This window comes from Suricata suricatta, chromosome 12 (assembly GCF_006229205.1).
Source record: "Suricata suricatta isolate VVHF042 chromosome 12, meerkat_22Aug2017_6uvM2_HiC, whole genome shotgun sequence".
NCBI lineage: Eukaryota > Metazoa > Chordata > Mammalia > Carnivora > Herpestidae > Suricata > Suricata suricatta.
The window spans coordinates 25607499-25630761 of record NC_043711.1 but is presented as its reverse complement, the minus strand read 5'-3'; the positions used below and the strand labels follow the sequence as shown (position 1 = coordinate 25630761).

General features: G+C 45.1%; 1 protein-coding gene and 1 long non-coding RNA gene across 6 annotated transcripts in view; one reads left to right on the top strand and one right to left on the bottom strand.

The window, feature by feature from the left end:
• PXK (PX domain containing serine/threonine kinase like) overlaps nt 1-23263 on the bottom strand; it is a 50215-nt gene that overhangs the window by 2704 nt on the left and 24248 nt on the right. The window contains exons 9-17 of one of the 5 annotated variants that reach the window (XM_029918763.1): nt 22540-22701; nt 21990-22107; nt 20685-20763; nt 17642-17690; nt 11767-11844; nt 11159-11245; nt 10640-10709; nt 7978-8040; nt 2431-2463 (exon numbers count right to left, since the gene is read on the bottom strand). In XM_029918763.1, the coding sequence (XP_029774623.1) occupies nt 2444-2463; nt 7978-8040; nt 10640-10709; nt 11159-11245; nt 11767-11844; nt 17642-17690; nt 20685-20763; nt 21990-22107; nt 22540-22701 (726 nt within the window). In that variant the 3' untranslated portion in view covers nt 2431-2443. The remainder of the gene's footprint in view (nt 1-2430; nt 2464-7977; nt 8041-10639; nt 10710-11158; nt 11246-11766; nt 11845-17641; nt 17691-20684; nt 20764-21989; nt 22108-22539; nt 22702-23263) is intronic. The other 4 variants (XM_029918764.1, XM_029918760.1, XM_029918761.1 and 1 more) reach the window with 4 other exon arrangements.
• LOC115275144 lies at nt 7628-14938 on the top strand. Its single transcript, XR_003901403.1, has 3 exons — nt 7628-8019; nt 11200-11273; nt 14791-14938. It is a non-coding gene; the product is annotated as an uncharacterized LOC115275144 (long non-coding RNA).

Sequence of the window (23263 nt, the reverse complement as noted above, 5' to 3'; positions counted from 1 at the left end):
AATACAGACAAATGAACAAATGTAATTCTCCTTGGTTCCGTACAGCAACAAGTAATGAATGAAGTTGTATTCTGTGCTCCGCCAGGGTGGATTATGGACAAATGTTCCCAGCTTTATGTTACAGGGTCACAAAGATAAAAAGGACTTAAAACTCACAAATGACTGCTGAGGTGAGAAGAGCAAGAGTTAGTGTGTGACAGAAGCAGTCCTCTGAAGGGGTTTTTGGATAGTGGCCGATGAAATGCCAGGAGAGGAAATGGTCTCTGAAGGCTCTCGGAACTCAAGTGCAGCACGGAGAAAGCCTGGAGGAGTTAGCGGGTGGCAGTACCCCCCAGCACTACCCAGTGACCAGCAAAGGGCAGCAGAATCTGGATTTGACATTCAGGGCCTGATGAGCACCAGAAGGAGCTCCAGGGTTTCCACCTGCCGACTTTGTGCTTTGACCCTGGAGAAGAGTCACTGCTGGTTACAAGAAAGAAGGCAGGCTCTAGGCTGCAACAGCATTTGTGTTCTGCTAAAGGCATAGAGCTAGCCATCCAGAGACCAGTTTCCCCGCTAGCTCAGGATTCTGGGAGGTTAGAGGCAGGCCTCAGCAGCTGGACTTGGATATGGGTTGCCTCTTGGCACAGAACAAATCTGCCTGGTCTTTACGAGGAGCCAACACTTGACTTTGGCTTCATCAACCAGGCACTCAAAATTAGAAGTGCAAATTCACTATCTGAAAGTTTGGGAGTTGGGGGAGATGTTCAGTGCATGGATCTTCATTTTTGAAGTAAAGGCTGAGATTGTTAGGACTTTAAATGAATCTCTCTGAATATGTAATCCATAATCCCAAATGCCACAGATTAACCCGTGCTTGTAAAGCAAATGGCCTGCTTATCCAAGGGTAAAGAGCAGGGTCATGGAGGGCCGGACCAGTCCCAAAGGGACTAATGTTCCACGAGGCCCACTTTTCCTCACTGGGCCTGCAACAACCAGGGGAGATCTTGATGTGTGCAATCAGGACAAGGCCAGACCTCAGCTTGCCAGCTCAGAATACTTTGGAAGGGGGGAGGAGGTCTGGGAGTCAGAAGGCCACCAGTGGAGGAAGCAGGAACACAGACAAGGGACTCAGTCTCTGACTAGAGGCCCCACCAGGGATTTTGGCTTTTCCTTTTTGCCTTCTCTACAGTCCACGAGCTTCCTTTATAGGTTTGTTGGGGATTAAGCTATAACCCATCCTAACAATGTTTTAATAAGGGCCCAATTCAGAGTGGCTATTTGGCCTGTGGCAAACCTAGGAACAACTGCCTAATACCTGAACACCACTGACTCCTCGAATGTGAAGGAGCTCCATCTGGGAGCCCTCATCCCCAGACAAGATCAGGCAGGGTCCACATTATATTGGTTGCTAACTGAATTCACTGAGCTTTGAAAAATACTGGCCTGCAAAAACCCAGATGAGTGATGCTCCAAAACAGCTAATCTATAATTATACCTAGTTCTCTCCCAGCTTATCTACTTTTGGGCAAAAAACCTCCAAAAGCCAACTACTCTAACTCTATCCCTTCCCCAGAATCCTATTCGCCAAACTAATGGGAACCGGGAAATCCAGCTGAGGCCCTGGAACAGGCCAGGAACCGTTGCAGGAAAAGCATACGTTAGATCCAGGGAGGAATGCCTTGCCAGAAACATCCTCGCCAGCCTCGTGGAAAGGTCGCCTGGAGGTCCCCTTTCTTTGGGGCCAGTTTTAACAGTGGGCAGTCTACGGGTCTTCGTAGGTCTGAATTCCTTTGTGGTCCACGAACAGAAGTGAGGAGGCCATGTGGCCACCAGACCGACACCAGACCTGCTGGCTACCCTCGGGAGGGAAAAGACAGCAGGGACGCCCTGGAAGGCGGCAGCCCCCAGCTCTTGGCCCCTGCCTTTGTCTTCTGCCTCAGATCGATGAGGATGCTGCACTCACGTCTCGACTCAAGAATTATTAGGGATGCTTAAAAGGGAATCGTTTTCCCTACTGTCAGTTATAAAAGCCAGTGAGCTGTCTTTCTGTAACCAAGAACTCAACCAGCTGACATTCTTTCCCTTCATCGAGGTGATAAGGAATCAATATTTTTACTGCACAAGGACTTTGGGACCCTGCTTTCCAAAATTAAAATATACCAAAACACCATGCAGTTGATTTTTTAGATTTTAGGGCTGTATTTTAAAACTACCATCAGAGAGGAAATGAAGATTTTGAAGGTCAGTGCAAAAATGAAATGAATAATGAAGTCACTTGGGTGCTTTTTAAAGATGCTGTATTTCATTTAAATGTTCAGAGAAGGAAATCATCTCAAATCTGCTTTCCCATTTGTTCATCACTTCAGTGATCTAGATGCACTGGGTCCCATTTCATATCCAGAAACAGAGCATCTTTAAAGTTAGAGAAATCAGTATAGCTTACATTACCGAAAATTCACGTTCAAAATGGTGCATGCTCTACTGAAAACAGCGAAGACAGAGACAGAGAGAGGGAGAGAGAGAGGGACACAAGTCATTATTCATATTTTAGTGTCATTTAATCAAATAGTAAGAGACAGTAAAATATTAGTTTGAATCACATGCTGATTATTCTCACTGCCAAACTAGACTACTTTTAACTGCAAAATGCACTGGTTTGTAAGCATGATTGTGACTCTTTTAGAACACGCCAAACATGCTAACAGAGTAACCAGAGAGACATTTTCCTCTTCATACTTTTTTTTCCTGTTTTGCTGAGCATTTAGGTACTATTTTTGGTCACAAGTACAACACTCACTTCAGAAGACCTATGGAGGCTGTACCCACCCTCCTCTCAAAGTGCAATGGGTACTGGAAACGTGATTAGTTCTATTGCTAAATAAGGACAGCCTATCAAGAAATCTATCACTTTTTTTCCAATCGAGTCTTCTATAGTGTGAAATGGAGACCTGGCTTTTTGTAAAGTTGGGAAGAGCAGGAGCACAGGGCAGGTCTAAGGTGAGCTCCAGCGCAGGGACGAGAGGCCCCTCCCCAAAGGTCGCTGGGCTCTACAGGCTGAATTGGTCAGTGAGTGGTGTTTGCTTACTTAGGGCTATGAAACCACTAAAAAGGAAAAAAGCAAGGCGAACACTGTTTTCGTCTTCTTTTTAGTGATTAGATTCCAGGTGGAATGTGCATGATAATGCTTTCCCTGACAGTGAATCCCAGAGTTCCTGATGAACCTGTGTGCTCTACTGCCCAGAGGAAAATCCCTTTGTCTGGGGAGGGGCCGAGACGTGAGGCCCATGAGAGGCTGGGCAGACTGACCACTCGTGTGGGAGAGTTCTGGGAGGATGCCGCGGACACTGCCCTGTGCCACCTCCACCCGAACCAGCCCAGGGCTCAAGGGAGGAGCTTACAGGGTTTGCAAGTGGGGGAGGAGACTGTAAGAGGGCGGGAGAGCAGAGCCAACACACTCAACCGAGAAGCAGGGCAGGCAGACCTGTTCAACCCAAGACGGCAACTGCTTTGTGTATGTGCAGGTCTTTAGAAAAAGGGGCAATTTTTATGGTCAGAGACATGAATTCTGAGCCTAGATTGGGTTTCAGACTTTGACCTGGCTAGATAAATTCTGGCAACTCCAACATTCTAAATAAATACATCTCTTTTTTGTACCGTATTTATTCTTAGCCATCCTTCCTATTAGCCAAGCTTCCGGTCACTTTGTTTTCCCTCCTCCGGATCTCCAGATATGAAGCTTCTCTCTCTCTCCGTTCTTTCTTACACACTGAATTTCTATAAATTGCCAGTTCTGTCTTCAAAATTCTTGCTTTAAATTACAAGCTGCAAGCAAGAAGGGCCAGAATTCTCTTGCAGGGCATTTATAGCTTATGTTTGATAGTACTTTACTGCTCATAAAGTTTTGTTTTTGCACGTCACCCAATACAGACCAGGAATTCCTTTAAAAGACAGCTTCAAAGAATGGAAATCACTTGTCCAAGGTCACAGCCAGGAAGCGGAAGACCCACACCCAGGGTTTTCCCCCTCCACTTTCAGGGTTCTTTTCCTGCCACTAGGCAGTAGTTAACAGCACACACCCTGTAGTGCACCCGAGAGAACAGACACCTGATGAAAACTAGTCGGGGGTAAAAAAGCAAAACTAGAAGCAAGTTCGAATCCTGGCTCTAGCACCCCCCACTTGTGTGACCTTGGCCAAAGTCTGTAAGCTCACTAGAGCCTCTGCTTCCATGTCTTTAAAACAGCTACAGTAGAAGCTGTATTTGTGAGGATTAAATAAAACAATGGCTGTAAATCACTTAGCATAGTGCCTAGCACAAAATAAGTGCCTACAATATGTTAGATATGATTATTAAAAACAACAATAAATGTAGGGTCTCCTGTTTTACTTAGCTTTCCCAAACCTGGGGTGTGTGGAGATTGGGATCTTCTAAACCACTCATTTCTAAGAATACAGAGTGTAAACATGAGTTGGTGATATTTACCAGGAAAAAAGTCAGGATAGAGAATTTTAAAGCTCTTGAAAGAGTGATTGTCCAGAGGTAGGGAGCATAATCTTTGGCAGAAAAGAAAGGAATGTTCTCACTGAAAATATAAGGATCCAGCACGAGAATTTTAGAGAATCCTACCCCTCCCAATGGAATCACCACCAAACTCAGGGACATATTTCTCCCTCAAGAGGCCCCCTGGCAGGGAGGTGCAGTAAGAAGTGGGGGAGGCCCCCCACATCCACAACTGCTGGAAAGAGCGCATGAGGGTGACACCCCTTTGCTTAGAAACATCAGTCACTTCTGCCCCATACTAAAAGTAACAGGGCTTAAGAATACCGTAGGCTGTCACAAATGTGTTGAACACTGATGCTTTCGGGAAGGAAGGCAATGTGGTCAAACTGAACTTGCCTATGCTGACCTGTTGTTGAGCAAACAGGTTCCCCCGTGGATTTATACTATGCTTGATAAGAAGGGACTGTGAGATGGTCTCCTCTTAATTTCCACCATTTTCGCCTTTGACAGAGGAGGTAAACAATACCTGGACATGGAAAGTGACTCATCCGAGGTCTCCCAGTAAGAACAGGGCACTGAGGGCTTATTACACGCCCAGTGCTGCCCCAACCCCACACACAGGAAACGCACCGGTTCCCTGTAATAACTCCCAAGGGCAGGCACTGCTCTTACCCTCGCTGACACACGGGAACACCCGAAGCACAGGGCGGCCGACAGTCTGGTCCAAGGTCCCAGGACTAGCGAGTATTCGCCCCTGTGTTTAGGTCTCCGGCCCAAGGTGTAGTTCCCAAGGGGCTCCCAGACTGAGTTGTGCTTTTGAGATACTACCTCAAGCAAGAATTCTTTTTTTTAATACTAGCCCTTGAAAGTGAAGACTGTTCCTTCCTTTCTTGAGAACACTGCATTTGATCATAAAGCCAGAAGACCCTTCTTGACTTGGTTCCCAGATAAGCACACTTTTTTTTTTTTAAGCCATTAGCTTAGTAAAGCCTTAAGTTGGAATACATGTGATTCCAGCAACCAGACAGCCAGTGTGCAGAGAGGCAGCGAGAAGGAAGAGCCCACTGGAGACCCAGGCTGGCATCCTGCCCTGGAAGGCGGGGCCCATCTAAGCAGGGGGCTGACTAGCCAGAAGATGCCACCCCTTGGCTGGGAGTGTGCCGTCACCCAGCAGAGGCCCTAAAGGCACAGCAAGCCCAAGCAAATCCAGCAACCAGGATCTGCCGAGCCTCAGCCACGGGCCCAGTAGCATGAAGCTACTATATGCTTGTGGCTCCCTCACACCCCACACAGAACAGAAGAAGCTCGGAATACCGCTTGCTGGAGGACTAGGTTTTCAGGGGGAGATTCTCTATTGAAGGAGGGGAAATATTGGGTGAAAAAAAAAATTACCATGGTTGGATATCAAGGAAAGCATTTGCTTAATTATGTCTTATCATTTGGGGGTTCTTGAGGGGCCCTGGAAATGTGACTACACCTGAGCTAGGGCCCTGTCTATTCGTCCCTGTAAGCCAGGGCCAACCACAGTGCCCAGCACATTTCAGCCTCTCACTAAACACATCGTGAATAACTGAATGAATAAATTCACCGTTCAGGGCCAGAAATGTGGGTTGACAGGCAAAAGCTAGTTCTCATTTTTAAGAGATGCATTATAATAAGTGCCCAGCAGAGGTCAGAGTACAGTCTTTAAGGCTGAGTCCCTAATTTCACAACAAAACGTTAAAGGAGATAAAGGAAAGAAGGAGCCACTATTTCCTGGGAACTTACAACCTGTGCCAGGCTTTGTGCTGGGGCCTCACATGTTTTCCCTCTCAATCTGCACAACTCCCTTTCAGAATAGGTATGATCAAAATTCACAGTATCGCCCCCTACCGCTCCCACTCACCTCAAAGTTTTTCCAACATGGACTCTCATTACCAAAAATTCCCCTTTTTTCTTCTCTCATTCTGAAAATTCCCTCATCTCATGCAAAGCTGCTATGGTGTGAGATAGCTCCCATTCAAAAGGTAAACCAGAGGATTCACTAAAAAAAACATCCAAATAGATGGAAAATTCCCCGAGTCTTTTAAAAATGAGAACTAGTAGTTAATTTCCCAGGACCACACCTAATACACACAGTAGATGTTCTGTGATTGAAGAGACACCTTGCATGTTAAAGGGTTTATGGATTCTCACTATTCATTCTCTCTTATTTCCTTCAAATGTCTAAGGGGTATGAAATTAATATCCTTTCTTCCAGAAAATGGCTCAACATGATCTGGGCAGTGGAGCTTCAGAAATTTCTGACTAGCCTATACAAGTCACCCCTACACAAGACAGAGAAGACTAGATTCTCCCTTTAGCAATATTTGGGGGCTTTCTTATAAAATGTGCTGACAAAGTCAGCCAGGGAAAAGAATGGTCATTCCCATGAGCCAGCTACCTGGTTCCTCAAAACAGGTCTGGCCCAGAGCATTCCCCAGCAAGCCAGCAGTAACCACCCTCAGTCAGCAAGAGGAGAGACCCACCAGCCGGAAGGGAGCTGTACGAACTATTCCCTTTACGCTTGCTTGTCATTTCTTAGGAAGGTCAATTAGAAGCCTTTGAGAGCAGATGGGTAGTGCTCTTGACTGCTCCTGGGTGCTGCCTTAATCCTTGATGAATATGGAACTGTCATCTCATAAATGAAGCCCAGGCAATGACCCTCCCTTCAGACAGCTGCCGCAGCTCCTCCATGCACAGCTGACAAGCTCTGAATGGCGGAACCAGCTCCTCTGACATCTACAACATCTGGTTCCTTTAAGAAGTGAAAAGAAATACTACTGGTATCCCAATGTGCTTTTAGGCTAGCAAAATGGTCGGGAAAGAGATATTAGTTCAAAAAGGAAAGAGGGAAAGAGCATCATGAGGCTATTCCATGAAACTGGAGATTATTTTTATAAATATTCCCCAAGATAAATTCTTTCTATATTTTTTCAAACAACATTCATCGTAATCTGATTTAATTCACAAAGGCAAAACAAAAGCCACAGGAAGAATATTCCCATATGTAAACATTACAGAGCACCAACAGTTATCAGGAAATCAGACACTCGGTGGCTATGTCACTCCCACACCTGGGCATCTCACCACTTCTGCTCTGTGACAACACAGACATTGCCCCGGGCTCCCCGAGGAGAGAGCTCTGGCAGGACAAGGCGCCTGGGCAGCACAGCAAGTGCTCCGTGCAGCTCAGCATGTACCGAGTCAAGCTCTGATCTGAGGAGCCCTGCTTGAGGCTTTTCAGCAAGAGAGCTGGCTGGAAGCAGAGGGTGGCCACTGAAACCAACTATTCCACTCCCTGTGAAGTCTGAATTTGGAAATCTAGACCCTCGGCTCTTGCAATTCGCAGTCTCCTTTCTCTGGAGGAGGCTGGTGACCCCTGACACGCTTACGCCTAGGCAGGAAGAGAAGGGCCCTGCGCCTCCTCCTGCTGGGAGAGAGGATGGCAGTGGGTCACTCTGCTTCCGTCACTTACCTGCTGTAGAGGGTGGAGTCGGTGATGACGGGGATGTGAGAGGTGAGCTGGCCCCAGATCCTGCTAAGAGAAAACACAGAGAAGCCCTCATGGGGACCAAGATGGACACTCGGGATCTGGCCTGAGCTGGGACCCACCACTGCCTGAAAATCTGCACGTGGCTGGTGGGTGGGCCTTATGGTAAAAGGGGAGGGGCGACAGGGAATTCAGAGACGACTCAGTGACCACAGGCTGTCACTGCAGTGCAGGGTATGCCTCCTCCCTGGCCACTAAAGGTTCCCTGTCCCCACTGCTCCCCACACCCTGTCTGGTTGAAATAACTCTGAGCTGTCAACGGCTTGTTCCGTTGGCTGTAGTATCTCTTCCTGACCCAGCCCCTGTCCTGGATAATGAACACCAAATGACAGTGGCCACAAGCAGTACAGGGGAGAGAGAGGCACAGAGCAGTCCAGTGGAGGCCTCTCTGGAGGAAGTGAGAGTTCCCCACAGGATCCACCGAGCAGTGCTCCTGGCAGAAGTTCCACTTTATCAGTAGCTACATTCAATTAGGTAGGGTCAGCCTGTTCAGAGTTTGGATCTCCCAGACCTCTTCTCAGCTGCAATCCAGCAAATACCATTATTTACATTAAAACAATACGCATCTTCCCCATATTCTCAAGTTCTCAGCATCTCCCCGTTGCTCAGAAGTCTCCAGAAAATATCCTCCTGGCCTGAACAAATAGAGACTCCTACATAAGCCCTTCTGTGGCAACAGGAAGGCCGCGCCCTGCTGCAGAGTCCTATGGAGGGGTTAACCGAGGCTCGGCAGGGTGCGGGGGCGCTATGACCATGCCCCTGAGAAGCCTCCAACCGTCCCCTCATCTACCGCCCACAGGACAGGTTGCACAAGGCATGGACACTGGGCTTGAGGAAAAAATCTCTGAATTAAGCCGCACCTCCCTCAAGCCGAGTAGCTTTTCATTATTTCCTACAATATGCTCCCACCACCATTCAAGATGAGAGGGCGGTTTACTGAAAAAGGAGGCAAAACCCAAAGCACCCTGTCTTCCCACCGCTGTGTTGTGCTAACACAGATTTTAAAGGGGAAAAGACTGAATTTGCGACTCCAGTGGGGTCTGGAGATAATGTATACATTTCCACCAACTGCTCCTTGGCTTTCCTGAACTCCTTGAGGATGCGGCAGGGTCTTGGAGTCTGTGGAATCTCATCTGGCTGCATCTGGCCAGAACCCTGCAGGCAGGTGGGGCCTCGGGAAGGTGGAGGACACTGAGCCAGGCGTTCTCTGCTTGGCAAGAATTAGTTGATGGACAGAATGTCTGTCAGACGTGCTGGTTGGAGACATCTCAGCCTAATGATGACAAAGACTGGCCCACGTCCATTGCAACAACCACGGAGAAAAGAGACCTCTAGCTCTGGAGTTGCCCGCACAGCACAGCAGCCGCTACACCTGAGAAGCAGGCCTTCGGCCTCACCGGGGTCTCCCACCTCTCTTCCCTTCCATGGCTGAACGCTGCAGGCAGTGTCAGCACACTCTCCCCTCTTCCTGGAGTGGGTGATCTCACCCCAGCCTGATCCAGCCCCTGCCCCACTGCCTGTGATCTCTGGCTGCGGCTGGTCTGGGCTTCAGGTCCTGTGCCCCCTGGCAGCCATCTCCTCAGTGACTATGCAGAGGAGACGTGAGAAGGCTGGGCTGGGAACACCCTTGAGGTCCCCCCTTCCTTCTACTTCTGAATGGCTCTGTCTCCTCACCCAGCCATCCTGGCTCCTTTGTCCCGGAAGAGATGGATAGGCTTCCTCCCTGGTGACACTGGCCGCTGGGCTCCTGAGGCTAACCTCCCGGCCTTCCGGCCCCCCTCCCATTCTCTCATACATCTTCAGCTCTGTCTCTCTGCTTCGACCTTCTCCTGCCTGAAAGAATACGCAGCTATCCCTCGACCTAACGAAACCTCCCCTCTCCTTGGCTCTCCAGGGTAAGCCGAAGCGGCCTGGGGTCAGAGGAGGCCTCTCCCTCTCTGTGTGGAACTCTACCTCACAGATGCATCAGGTAGAAGGAAAAAAGGAAAAGATTCAAAAGGTGCATAACATGGAAGAACTGGAAGTCTCCAAGGGATCTGGCTCTGATTTCCAAAGATGGAGGCATTAAGGCCCAACGCCAGCAGGTCTGGGCGAGGGGTGGCCAGGAGTGGCAGCTAGGACTGCCAGTTCAGGACTGTCCTCCCTGCACTACCATGGCCCTTCTGGAAGGATGCTTCTTGCCCCCCGCACACTGTTGAGTCCATTCCTTAACCCACATACGAGGGCACATCCTCCCACCATGCGGGGACTGGAGCACAAGGGCAGGAGTCAGGGTTGTTTCTGTTAGTGGAGGTTCTACTAAAATAGGAGGCCTCGTGTTATAAGTTGGGTTGGTTTTTCAACTATGGCTAATGCTCATCTTTGGTTCATCAAGTCTCACCATCAGTGGGGCTGTGTTGCCCCATAACCTCGGAGGATTCTTCTAGCACTTGAGTCCTGTGAGCCCATGAAGGTTGTTTACAATCCTTCACTAAAGGCAAAGTTTTTCCATTCCCTCACTGCCCAGTCTGACTACCAGAAACCAAAAACTTGATTCCAAGTCCTGACCTTTGGGTCCTGGGCTCCACGATACTCTTTAACCAGTTACCTGAATTATTGGAGTTGCTGTATTTTGCTGAATGCTCTTCACTATTTTCAACAGCAGATCGTTTTGACTTCTTTAAAAATAAGAGAGATGGGGAGAAGTAAAGAATAAACACACTGAAGCTGAGAATTAGAATACAAATATTTCCCAGGCACAAAGTTAAACTAGCTACATACAAGGGCATATTTGACCTCATAACTTAATACAGTTAAGAAGCCACAGGCCACAAACAAAGGGGGAAATAAAACCAAGAATGTTGAATGTACTTTCTCAGGGCAGTCATTCTCCCCAATTACATTAGGCTGTAATCAGCCCAGCAAGCCAGGAAACGATATGGTCCATTTCTCTCCTGATATTTTATGACTCTTTTTTAAAGCTGCACACCAGTCATCTGGAACCAGTTTTAGTTTTCAAGGAAACACAGCACAAAATCTTGCCTTACCAGACATGCACTATTAACCTAGAACTTTCTTCACATGTAGTCAAGAATTTACAGAGAAAATTCAGAGACACCAGGCTTACCTTTCGAGCTAAAATCTTTCTCTTTTTCCTCTCTTCTTCAGATCCGTGGTGAGACTGAGCTCTTGTCAGTCTTCGATGCTGGTGAATCTTTTAAGAGACCACAATTCACCACAAAGTAAGTATATCCTACATTAATGAAAATCTCTAACATGTTTTGCCAAATCAAATTATTTGGATGAAAATGCTTTCCTTGCTCAGCCTGTCTGCCTCCAAGCTTAGGTCTGGATGTCTGGGAAAAGAGTATGCCAGAAGATGAAGACCTTTTTCATTTGTTCCTGTTCCTTCCTGCCTTTCCCTCTTCTGTAGAAGACAAGTGTGGCTCCCAGCACTTCTACAGCAAGGACCACATGTGCCCCACTACCGTCCTGCCAGCCCCAATCAGAAAGGAGGACCACCCTTAACGGCCATGATGGTTTTCCCCATAGGCTGAGCACCTTGAGGGAAGGACTGTCAAGTATCTGGCTGTCTCACAGCATTGAGCATGGAGTCCAGTTCAGAGCAAGGATGCAAAAAATGTTCATGGAATGAACAACCAGTCAAAAGTCAGTCACTGTGAATACCATGGCACAGGATGTGAAAAAAGCATTAAGGAACTACTAGCAATTTACCTGCTTCTGTTCTTCAATTAGTCTTTTTTCTATACATTCTTTGGCAATTCTCAATGCCTCTTTTAACTTTGTGGGAATCTGAAAGAAGAAAAAGTACATAATCCACTGAGTAAAATGGCCAGAGATGTTCTTAAGTCCTGGTTTTAATAAAGGAGCAGATGGTTATCATGAAGGAGGGCATCTGGAATAAAATCAGTTACAAAATACCCACTTCAATACTATCCTGAATATCTTTGGCATTCCCAACATGCTCGCCTCATTACCATTAAAAAAAATTTTTTTTATGTTTTATATATTTTTTGAGAGAGAGAGAGAGAGACAGTGTAAGCAAGGGAGGGACGGGGGGGGGGGCGGGAGGGGAGACAGAATCCAAAGACGGGCTCAAGGCTCTAAGCTAGCAATAAGCACAGAGCCCAATGTGGGGCTTAAACCCACAAACTGTGAGATCATGACCTGAGCGGAAGTTGGACACTCAACTGACTGAGCCACCCAGGTGCCCCCCCATTACCATTTTTAAGCAATGAAACATATAAAATGCATAAATAAACATGTTTCAAGTACTTCAAGTCATACTCAAGGGACTCCAAATTGCCAAAACAATCTTGAAAAAGAAGTCCAAAATTGGAGGCACTACACTTCTTGCTTTTAAAATATAATACAAAACTACAGATATCAAAATAATGTTATACTGCCATAAAGACAGATACACAAATCAAAGGGACAGAAGAGAGAGCCTAGAAACAAACCCTCATGTGTATGGTCAAATGATCTTTGACTAGAGTGCCAAAAGGGACATAGTAGAGAAATGCAAATGCAAAAATTAACTCAAAATTGGATTAATGACCTAAAAGTATCAAACTCCTAGAACAAAACAAAAGCTTTATGATATTGGATTTGACAATGATTTTGGATTAAGACACCAAAAGCACAAGCAAGAAAAGCAGAGACAGACAGATGGAACTTTTTAGAAACTTCTGCACATCAAAAGAAATAATCAACAGAGTAAAAAGGAACCTATGGAATGGGAGAAGATAACTGGAAATTATATATTTAATAAGAGGTTAATAGCCAAGTATATATAAAGAACTCTTAAAATTCAACAAAAACAACAAAAAAAAGCAACCCAACTAAAAAATGGATTTGTCACAAAAAAATTTATACAAGAATAAAGCTGAAAAATAAAATAAAGATCAAGAAATCTAAGGGAGTGCTTGCTTCGGCAGCACATATACTAAAAAAAAAAAGAAAGAAAGAAAATCTAAGGGCAAAAAAATGGGTCAAGGGCCTGAAGAGACCTTTCTCCAAAGAAGGTTTACAAATGGCCAACATGTGTGTGGAAAGATTAATCAACACCTCTCATCATTAGAGGACTGCAAACCAAAACCATGATGAGATCTTACGTCAGACACGTTAGGATGGTCACCACCGAAAACAACAAGTGTTGGTGAGGAGATGAAAAAATCGGAGTCCTACCACACTGATGGGTGCGGCTGCTGTGGAAGACAGCATGGAAGTTCCCCAAACACTAAAAACAGAATTACCATGTGGTCCAGCAATACCACTTCTCAGTACCTATACCCAAAAGAATCGAAAGCGGAATCCTAAGAGAGATACTTGCACACCCAAGGGCACTGCAGCATCATCTACAATAACCAAGAGGTCCAACACCCAAATGTCCACCAACAGTGGAATGGAGAAACAAACTGTGCTTTGGACACGCAATGAAATAGGATTCAGCCTTTAAGAAGGAAATCCTGTCACATGTTACAACATCGATGAACCTGAGGCCATGGCACTGAAAGAAGCCAGTCACAAAAGAACAAATGCTGTGTGCTTCCAGTTCATATGAGGCATCTGAAATACCTAGAAGCTGAAAGTAGACTTGTATTTGCCAAGGGCTAGGTTAATGGAGACTTGTTTGATGAGTATTAGTTAGCAAGATAAAAACATTCCAGGGATATGTTACCCAACAAATGTAAATATAGTTAATATTACTGAACTGTACACTTACAATAAAAATAAAAAACATATACAGCTTATTGGAGCACATACACACACAAATTCAAATAATTATAATATTCTGTAACTTAAGAGGAATTTTCTCTGTGAAAGATTGACTTTCTGAATTTCACAAGATTAAACTTTTTCCTGCCAGAAGATACTCTTCACTATGGCTTGGTCATCTCTTCTGAGCCTGGTGTGCTTCTGAACTTGTCATCTCTTAATTTATTTTTAATTTTTTAATGTTTTATTTATGAGAGAGAGAGAGAGAGAGAGAGAGAGAGAGAAAGACAGTGTGAGCAGGGGAGGGTCAGAGAGAGAGATACAGAATCCGAAGACAGGCTCCAGGCTCTGAGCTGTCAGCACACAGCCCAACGTGGGGCTCGAACCCACGAACTGTGAGATCATGACCTGAGCTGAAGTCAGAAGCTTAACTGACTGAACCACCAGGCGTCCCATGTCATCTCTTAATTTATTAGTTTCTCAAGCCACAAAGAGCTCAGGCCTGGAAAACAGACACTTGGGTCACCATTACTCTTTTAAAAAAGCTTTGAGTAGGTAATATCATTCAAAATTCTGATATGAAAGGGTACACACACAGTAAAAAGTCTGCCACCTAGTTCTCCTTTGTGGAGGCAACCGATTGTGTATCTTTCCAGAAAAAGAGAGCACATACGAGAAATTAACCTTGGTTTATAAAATCATGTTGTCATTGCTGCAGAGATGCTCTGATTCAGAGAAAGAACAAGGTCTAATAATAATTCCTGGGCTGGACTTTCAGGGCTGGGGAGAGCATGTTTATTTACCAGGCTGAATATATTTCCTGAGAAGTTCCAGTGAAGAAGAGATGAACTTAAGAGTTTTTCTTCCCCACTTCAGATCCAAAGAAGCCATTTTTGTCGGAACTCCTCTGACTGGCAAAAACAGGACAGAGGAAAGCATCTTCCTTTCTTGTGCAACCCTCTGATCCCACTGTTTTTCCTAAATTGAATTTCATCCTAATAGTGTTACATGTCCTTTTAGAACATGGAGAGGAGAAAGAATCAGCCTTCATCCTTCTGCCTGAAGCAAAATCGACCATGAGCACCGAGGAGAGCCAGGCCCTGAACCAGGTGCTCACGTGGCTCATCTCCATTGACCAAGGACAATAAACAGGTGTTGCTCACCAACTGTACACACCGAGTAAACATCAACTCAAAGATTCGGCCCATAGGTGACTGGCTCTCAGATGGGGGTAGTTTTAATTTTTGGAGACCTTTTCTATTGTCACAATGTGTTGAGTACTGCTCGCCTCTAGTGGGCACAGGCCAGGGATATTGGTTAACCTTCGACAATGCACAGGACAGACAGCCCCCAGAGCAAACCGCTATCTGGCCCCAAATGCCAAAAGTCATGTCTGAGAAAACCAGCCTCAGATAAATGGCTGGTATGAAAAAAGCATCGTAAGGCATCAGCCTGAGTTTTTTCTTTCCATGATACTGCACAACACTGCTACGCCCCAGGTACTTCCTTCCTGCCTTTCTCTAGACACAAGTTTTTTTTTTTTTTGGGGGGGGGCACAGGTATTCTTTTCATACATTATATTTTATATCCTGCTTTTCTTCCCTAAGCCCAAATAATCATTTCCCATGCTACTACAATGTCTTTATTAATTTGACTTTTAGGGATGCCCGGGTGGCTCAGTCAGTTAAGCGCCTGGCTTAGGCTCAGGTCATGGTCTCTCCGCTCATGGGCTCAGGCCCCCGCGTCGGGCTCTGTGCTGACAGCTCAGAACCTAGAGCCTGCTTCAGATTCTGTGTTTCCCTCTCTCTCTGCCCCTCCTCTGCTCATGCTCTGTCTCTCTCAAATATAAACTTTAAATAAGTAAATTTGACTTTTGTTAGATAAAAAAACATTTTATCAAACAGATGAACCATATTATTAAGCAATTCACTAACTGTAAAACATTATGACTGTTTTCAAACATTCACTATTATAAATACTGTACCTAAGCTCCCAGTTATAAAATAAATATGTCACAGGAATGTAATATACAGCATAAGGAATACGGTCAATAATGTTTTAATACCTTTGTGTGGTGAAAGATGGTAACTAGACTTACCGTGTGGATCATTTCGTAATGGAATAGAATATCAGGTGCCTAGGTGGCTCAGTCAGTTAAGCCTGATCATGATCTCACAGTTGTGACATCGAGCCGCACATTGGGTTCCATGCTGACCATGGAGTCTGCTTGGGATTCTGTTTCTCCCTCTCCCTCTGCCCTTCCCTGGCTGGGGCATATGCGCGCTCTCTCTCTCAAAATAATAAACATTAAAAAAAAAAAAAAGATCCTCTCTCCCTCTGCCCCTCTCCCCTGCTTGCACTCTCTCTCTAAAACAAAAAAAGAAAAACATCAGATCACTTTGATGAATGTAAACTAAGAGGATATGGTATGTTACCTATATGTCTATTAAAAAAATATTCTACCTTCTTTTGTTTGCTTTTAAAAAGTACTAACTCGATACACAGATGGCCAATAGGTAATGAAAAGGTGCTCAACATCACTAATCATCATGTAAATGCAAATCAAAACAAGAAATATCATCTTAAATCTGTTACAATGGCTATTATCAAAAAGATGAGAAACAACAACTTAAAAAATTTTTTTTAATGTTTATTTATTTTTGAGAGAGAGACAAAGTATGAGTAGGAGAGGGGCAGAGAGGGGGAGACACAGAATCTGAAGCAAGCTCCAGGCTCTGAGCTAGCTGTCAGCACAGAGCCTGATGTGGGGTTCAAACTCGGGAACCACAAGATTGTGAACCACAAGATCTGAGCTGAAGTCAGACAATTAACCGACTGAGCCACTCAGGCACCCTGAGAAATAATAACTTTTGATGAGGACATGGAGAAAAGAGAACCTTGTACATTATTGGTGGAGATGTAAATTGGTGCAGCCACTAGGCAAAATATTATGGAGGTTTGTCAAAAAATTAAAAATAGAACTACCATATGATCCAGCAATTCTATTCCTGGGTATGTATCTGAAGGAAATGAAAACACTAAATTGAAAAGATATACACTCCCATATTCAGTTCTGCATTATTCACAACAGCCAAAATATAGAAACAATATAAGTGCCCATCAGTGGATGAACGGGTAAAGAAAATGGTGGTATATACAACGGAATGTTACTCAACCATAAAAAAGAGGGAAACCCTTCCATTTCCAACAACATGAATGGAGCTTCGTGGTATTATGCTAAGTGAAATAAGTCAGAGAAAGACAAATATGATCTCATCTGTATGTGGAATCTAAAAACAAAACAAAACAAAACCCAAACTCACAGAGAGCAGATTGATGACAGAGAGCAGACTGGTGATTGCCAGGGCTGGGGAGGAGAAGGGGGCAAATGAAATGGATGAAGCAGGCCAAAAGACACAAATTTCCAGCTCTGGATAAAATAAGTCACAGGGATATAATGTACAGCATGGGACTATTAATTGAAAGTCTACTAGAGTATTAGACTGTTAATAATAGATGAATAGACTATAAATTAATAATGACATAATATGTCTAATAAGCGACTAATAGGCTATTAATTAATAATAATGGCAATACATTAATTAATGCATTGTATAGTTGAGGGTTGCTGAGAGAAAATCTTAAAAGTTCTTACCACAAGAACAAAAGAATTATAACTATATACTGTGAGACACATTACTAGCTCTGTCGTGGTGATCATTTCATAATGTACACAAATATCAAATCATCATGTACACCTGAAACTACAAAAACGGTGTATGTCAATTCTTCCTCAATAATTTTTTTAAAAGCACTAAGTTTCAAAATCAACTTACATATGTCACAAACCAAAAAAAATGACCTGCTTTACCTTAAACTGCGGCTTCTCAGAAGTGGTTAGTAAAACATCACTGAATAATCTGTAAAGAAAAGAAATAAAAAATTTTTGTCATAAGCCAGGTGTTGTCTCAGATCAAAATGGAATGAGACATCTTTAGCCCACGAGGCTCCCACCACAGCCCCCAGCCCTGGCCCAATCTACCATTTCATGCTTACCCACCAACTCAAAGGAGTTGACCGGCCACCCAGTGTGACCCCGGAAAAACCTCAGAACTTATTAGAGGGGCTACAGGAAGAGACTGGGTCAGCCCTGTACTGAAGGTTTTTCCCCCACCCTGTGAGGCACAGACCTCTCCTGCTATACATTAAATAATAAACACTTTAAACAATTGGTTTTGCAAATTTTTGTATTATTTTATATTTATTACATTGCAAATAATATACACAGTAGATATTGCTAAACAGAAGAACCAATTTTCCTTTTTAAAAAAAAAAACACCAGAGGACAATAAAATTTATTCTAGGGCTCAATAAAATAAATATGTATAAGTAAGTAGAAAGAAACTGTTCTGATTGGAATCTAATAAGAAAATAATTTTCTTCTAAGAAGTGTTTCTTGTATTCTCTTAAAAAAAGAAGCAGCTTTTAGAGTGTATCAGTTTTCTCTTAAAAAATTGTGTTGCTAGGGCTCCTGGGTAACTCAGTCGGTTGAGCATCTGACTCTTGATTTCAGCTCGGGTCATGACCCAAGGTTATGGGATGGAGCCCCACATGGGGCTCCATGCTGAGCACGGAGCCTGCTTATGATCCTTTCTCTCCTGCTTTCCCTCTTTCCCCTGTTCACTCTCTCTCTAAAAATAAAATACATCTTTTAAAAATATTATGTTAGTAAAAACAACAGCATGAGGAATTCTGAACTGCTTTGACTAAAACAGTTGGGAGAAATTAATGGTTGCTTGGGCAGTGCCCAAATGGCTATATGTGAGTCTTTCCTTGAGGAATCCCCCTTTTTCTAAAAACAGGCAGTATGTCACAAGTAGAAATGACACAGTTAACTTTTCCCCACAGTGCTACCAGGGTGGCTCTGGAGGTGGAGACAGAACCTCCCCGTCCAGGCCACAGGTCCATTTACTTCCAGAAAACACATTTTAACTGAACATAGCTTATGCTTCTTCATATATTCAATTATTCTTCTCAAGGCTGAAGGCCACACGGTAGGAAGACTTAAGGGAAGAAGAAAACAACTTGGATTCATTTTAGCACTGGAAGACGGGGTAGAGAACGGAAGAGTTTCGGAGCGGGGCAGGGGCTGCAAATGCAAACCCACGTAAATCAACATGGATACAGGCTGTTCCCTAACTGCAACTGCATTTTCCTCTACCAGTTTGTGTGAAAATTGTTTTATTTCCCTAACTGGATCTATTCTTCTGTATTCACATTGCTGGTAAAGGAGGCTGCTTGGGAGAGGGACACACTGGTATCAGCGGAACCTTAAAATGTCACATCCTCGGGGCAGGGGCTTGGACTGCTTGCCTTAGCACCAGCTTCCTCGGGGCCTAGGACGGCACCTGGGCTATAGCAGCCCCTCTCTAAACACAGGGAACCTGAACTTACCACAGCCTCCTCTGAGCTCTGGTTGTATGCACATCAAGCTAAGCCCTGCACCGTTCCCCACATTATTGTTTCCTGAGTACATCTGTTCTACAGCAAGCTAGTACAGACAATGCACTGGGCACACTGCTTGGCACGCAAAGCTCACAAAAGAGAAGAATCAATATTAGTCATAACAAACATTTAAACAGTACTTATTGGGGCACTTGAGAGGGCTCAGTCTGTTAAGCCTCCGACTCTTGATTTCAGCTCAGGACATGATCTCACGGTTTGTGGGTTCAAGCCTCAGGTTGGGCTCTGAGCTGACAGGGGGAGTCTGCTTGGGATTCTCTCCATCTCTCTGCCTCTCTCCTAGTCATTCTCAAAATAAATAAATGAACTTAAAAAAAAAAGAGAGAGAGAGAGGGGTGCCTGGGTGGCTCAGTCGGTTAAGCATCCGATTTCTGCTCAGGCCACGATCTCATGGTCCATGGGTTTGAGCCCTTCGTCGGGTTCTGTGTTCACACCTCAGAGCCTGGAGCCTGCTTCGGATTTTGTCTCCCTCTCTCTCTGCCACTCCCCTGCTCACTCTCTGTCTCTATCTCTCAAAATAAAATAAAGATATATAAAAAAAATTTTTTTTATAGAGAGAGAACTCCTCCTTTAAAAAAAACAAACAAATAAAAAGCACTTATTAAATACCTGGCACTGTATCAGGAATCATCTCATTAAATCCTCCCAACAACCTTCTGAGGTGGGTCCTACTATTATCCCCATTTTACAGATCGGGAAACTCAGAGTTAGGCAGGAAACCTGCCCAAAGTCACCCAGATAAAGGAGGTGAAGCTCGGTGCACCCCCAGGTTAAGTCTAACTTCAGACACATCCTCCTTAACACATCTTCCTGCTGCCTCTCCAAGAAGGGACAGAAAATATACTGAGAGGCAAGGCCCCAAAGTACTATTTCAATTATCTTGATCAACTATTCATAACCCAGTTTAAAGGAGAATGTCTGCTGAGCTCTAAGCCCCTAGCACAATGCCTGGTACATGTTAGATGTTTAATAAATGTTACCCGGGGAACAAAGGAACAAACAAGTGCACGGGAGGCAAGGAACATGCTGCCCTCCTTCCAGAGCATGGGCCTGCTGAGGGCCAACCCGTGCGCTGAAACAGGGCCACAGAGGACCACGCTTGGGCAGGCCATCCGTCAGCGGATGCCACATGTACACGCACACAATGCTAACACCGACAGGGAGACACACGTGAGGGTGTGGACGTGAAAGCAGAGCAATCGGACTACAGTGGTAGAGAGGTCACAAGGAAGGGTCAGGATATCATGCTGCGAGTGACCAACAGCAAGCAGGTCACTCTAACTCTGCAAGGACCACGACCGGGTCTTTACGATGGTACCAGGCACCTGGGTTAGGAGGCTGGCGTTCAACACGGTTATGAAGATTACAACCAAGGCAGATGATTGACTTACGGCATCTGTAAGAGCCGGGAGACGGTAGGCATGCCATTTTTACAGGCTTCACAAGACAGCGTAGACTCCAACACGGCCACTTGAAATGAACAGATACACATTTTAGTTCCACAGAACGTGCTGGCAAATCCACTTGGTGATGAAAAGTTTGACACCACTTTGCAACAACTGTCTGCAGGCTGATCAGGACGGTGTCAAAACTCTTCACGCACAGACAGATGGCATACACGGGGGAGGGGGATGTTGGCACCACGGATGTTACCGATGACTCAAAGTAAATGGTTCAGAAACCACATGCCGACGGAAAGCTAAATTTATCTCAAAGATAACTGGAGGAAGGATTCAAGATATCATTCATAAAAGTGTTTGCTCTCTTAAGAGAGAAGTAAACACCACACAGAAAATTCTGAACTTGAAAGGCATTTTGTGGCTTGCGTGCCTTTGATCAAAACCAGCACACAACATGCCAACTGTTGATACCTCATCCTCCAACACCTTGGATGATATATCAACAAAAGCTGCCAGACTTTTCTACTCACAGGTCGTGGTTGAGACTCAGCTGTTCAAAGTCAACACAAAATCATCTTGGGGCCTGTTCTTTTGAACGACCCCATTTGACACAGAACTAGCACTTGGTGGAGGCTCGGGGGTCCAAGAGCCACCCTTCCCCCCCCTCCCCCCCGCCCGCCGTGCTCTAGCAGTGAGTTCTGAGCTGGCTGCAGAGGGCATGGAAGGGTCCCTGGATGAGTGTGCATCAGTTCCTGCATCCCTCTCCCAAAGGTGCCTCCCACCTGTCCTCAGACTCTCCTCGGTCACCTCAGCAATGCTGGAAGAACCCCAGATCCAGTTTGCCAGGCGTCTGTCTCCCTGCCTACCTTTCCTCACTCTCAGCCTGCCGGACTCTTACCTATCAGAGTCCAGCCCATGGCTCCCTTGTTCCCTTCAGGTCCCTCGGTCTGGCTCCCAACACCTGCCTGAGTGTTCAATTTGCCTGCTCCTGACTTCTACTTCTCTATCAGACTCAGTCCAGCCATACTTCTCTTTAGAACCTCCTGTTTCCAAAATTCTAACACAGTTACAAAACATCTCCTGAGGTTTCAGACAGCCTGACAAATGGACAAGCGATCTGAATTTTTAGTGAAATGCATTTATGTAAGTTGCTCAGACCTCCAAGACTTTTAAATTGGATTTGATTGGCTATGGAACATAGCAACTTCCTCTGGGTCCTTCCTGGACTCTGGAAAGGGGCTGAGCAGCTCTGCAGACTACCAGGGACCAGAAGACTCCTGCAAACCCCATACTGACCGACAGCCATAGACGGTGCAGGAGGGAAGGAGTCTACAGGCACTGAATCTGGTGGTCGTCCGTAAGTCATTTCATACAGTAAGTGGCCAAAGCAGTGGACGTCCACACTTTCCAATGTCTGTGGAAGACAAGAGAGCAGCAGTGTGGTCATCCTTCAGTTTGGGTTTGTGAATTCCGATGCTCCTTTCTTAGGCTTCCACTGAGAAACGTGGCCCAGGGGCAACCCCACCCACAACTGGTAGTGAAAACACAACTCCAAGGGCTTTTGTAAAAGCTCACAAGGCATTGCTCTGACTCAAGATGTTGGTCCTACTCTCTACTGTTTTCCGCCAGTGATTCTATATCCCTTCGGGTCCCGTCTACCATCTCAACAAGGCTCTTGGAGTTACAGTGATGCTCTTGGGAGGAACAGGGCCAAGAGGCATGGCCTACCCTGCCTGTACCTTTCACTGCTAAGGGCGTATTTCTTACATGGGCAGATAGTGGGTCGTGCATAGGGCAATTTATACTGAAAAATGAACTTGCTGCTTCGCTACTTTTAGCAACTTACATTGATTTTCCTGAATTGTGAGAAATAGGATCGGTAGAAGGAAGGAAGGCCCAATAAGGAATTCTCCAGGTCTAGCAGCCGGCAAGTGTCGCCATCTAGCATCACATTGGCGGCATGAAGATGCCCATAAGGGAATCCTTTGTCATGTAGAAACTTTAGTACCTATTAAAAAATATGTATAGGTTACATTTCTCCCCACCAACTCCTTCAGCTAAGAGACAAGTTAAATTTGTTTTTTAAGTCAATATTTTGAAACAAAACCAAACAGATCACTGAGGAGATTCCTAAAGAAAAATGCCACCTCCATCCATTTCTTTGGAGAAGAGGGTGATGCTGAATGCTTCCCAGCTGTAAGACACAATGATAAGCTCCCTTATTTCGAAACAACAGAGAAGCAGCCCGCATCTGCTTGGGGTTAACACCTTTGGTGCCAAACAGCTCTACTTTAAGCACTTCCTGATCTCAACAGGCCAGCTCTTCCCAGGCCACGGTCTTGATCCTCCTGCACAGATGGGTACAGCGATCCTGTCTAGGCATTGGCCAAAATTATTCAGGAAAAGGGATTGAGCTGAAAACATCTCTTTGTCAATCTCTTCTCGGAATACATTAGGCTGTTTATTAACAGAAACATATGACAGGCTCCCACGGAAGGAAGCAAACTTTTCAGCTGGCATTTAATAAATAGTGGCTCATCCTGTAACCGAGATCCCTGGATACACACTCA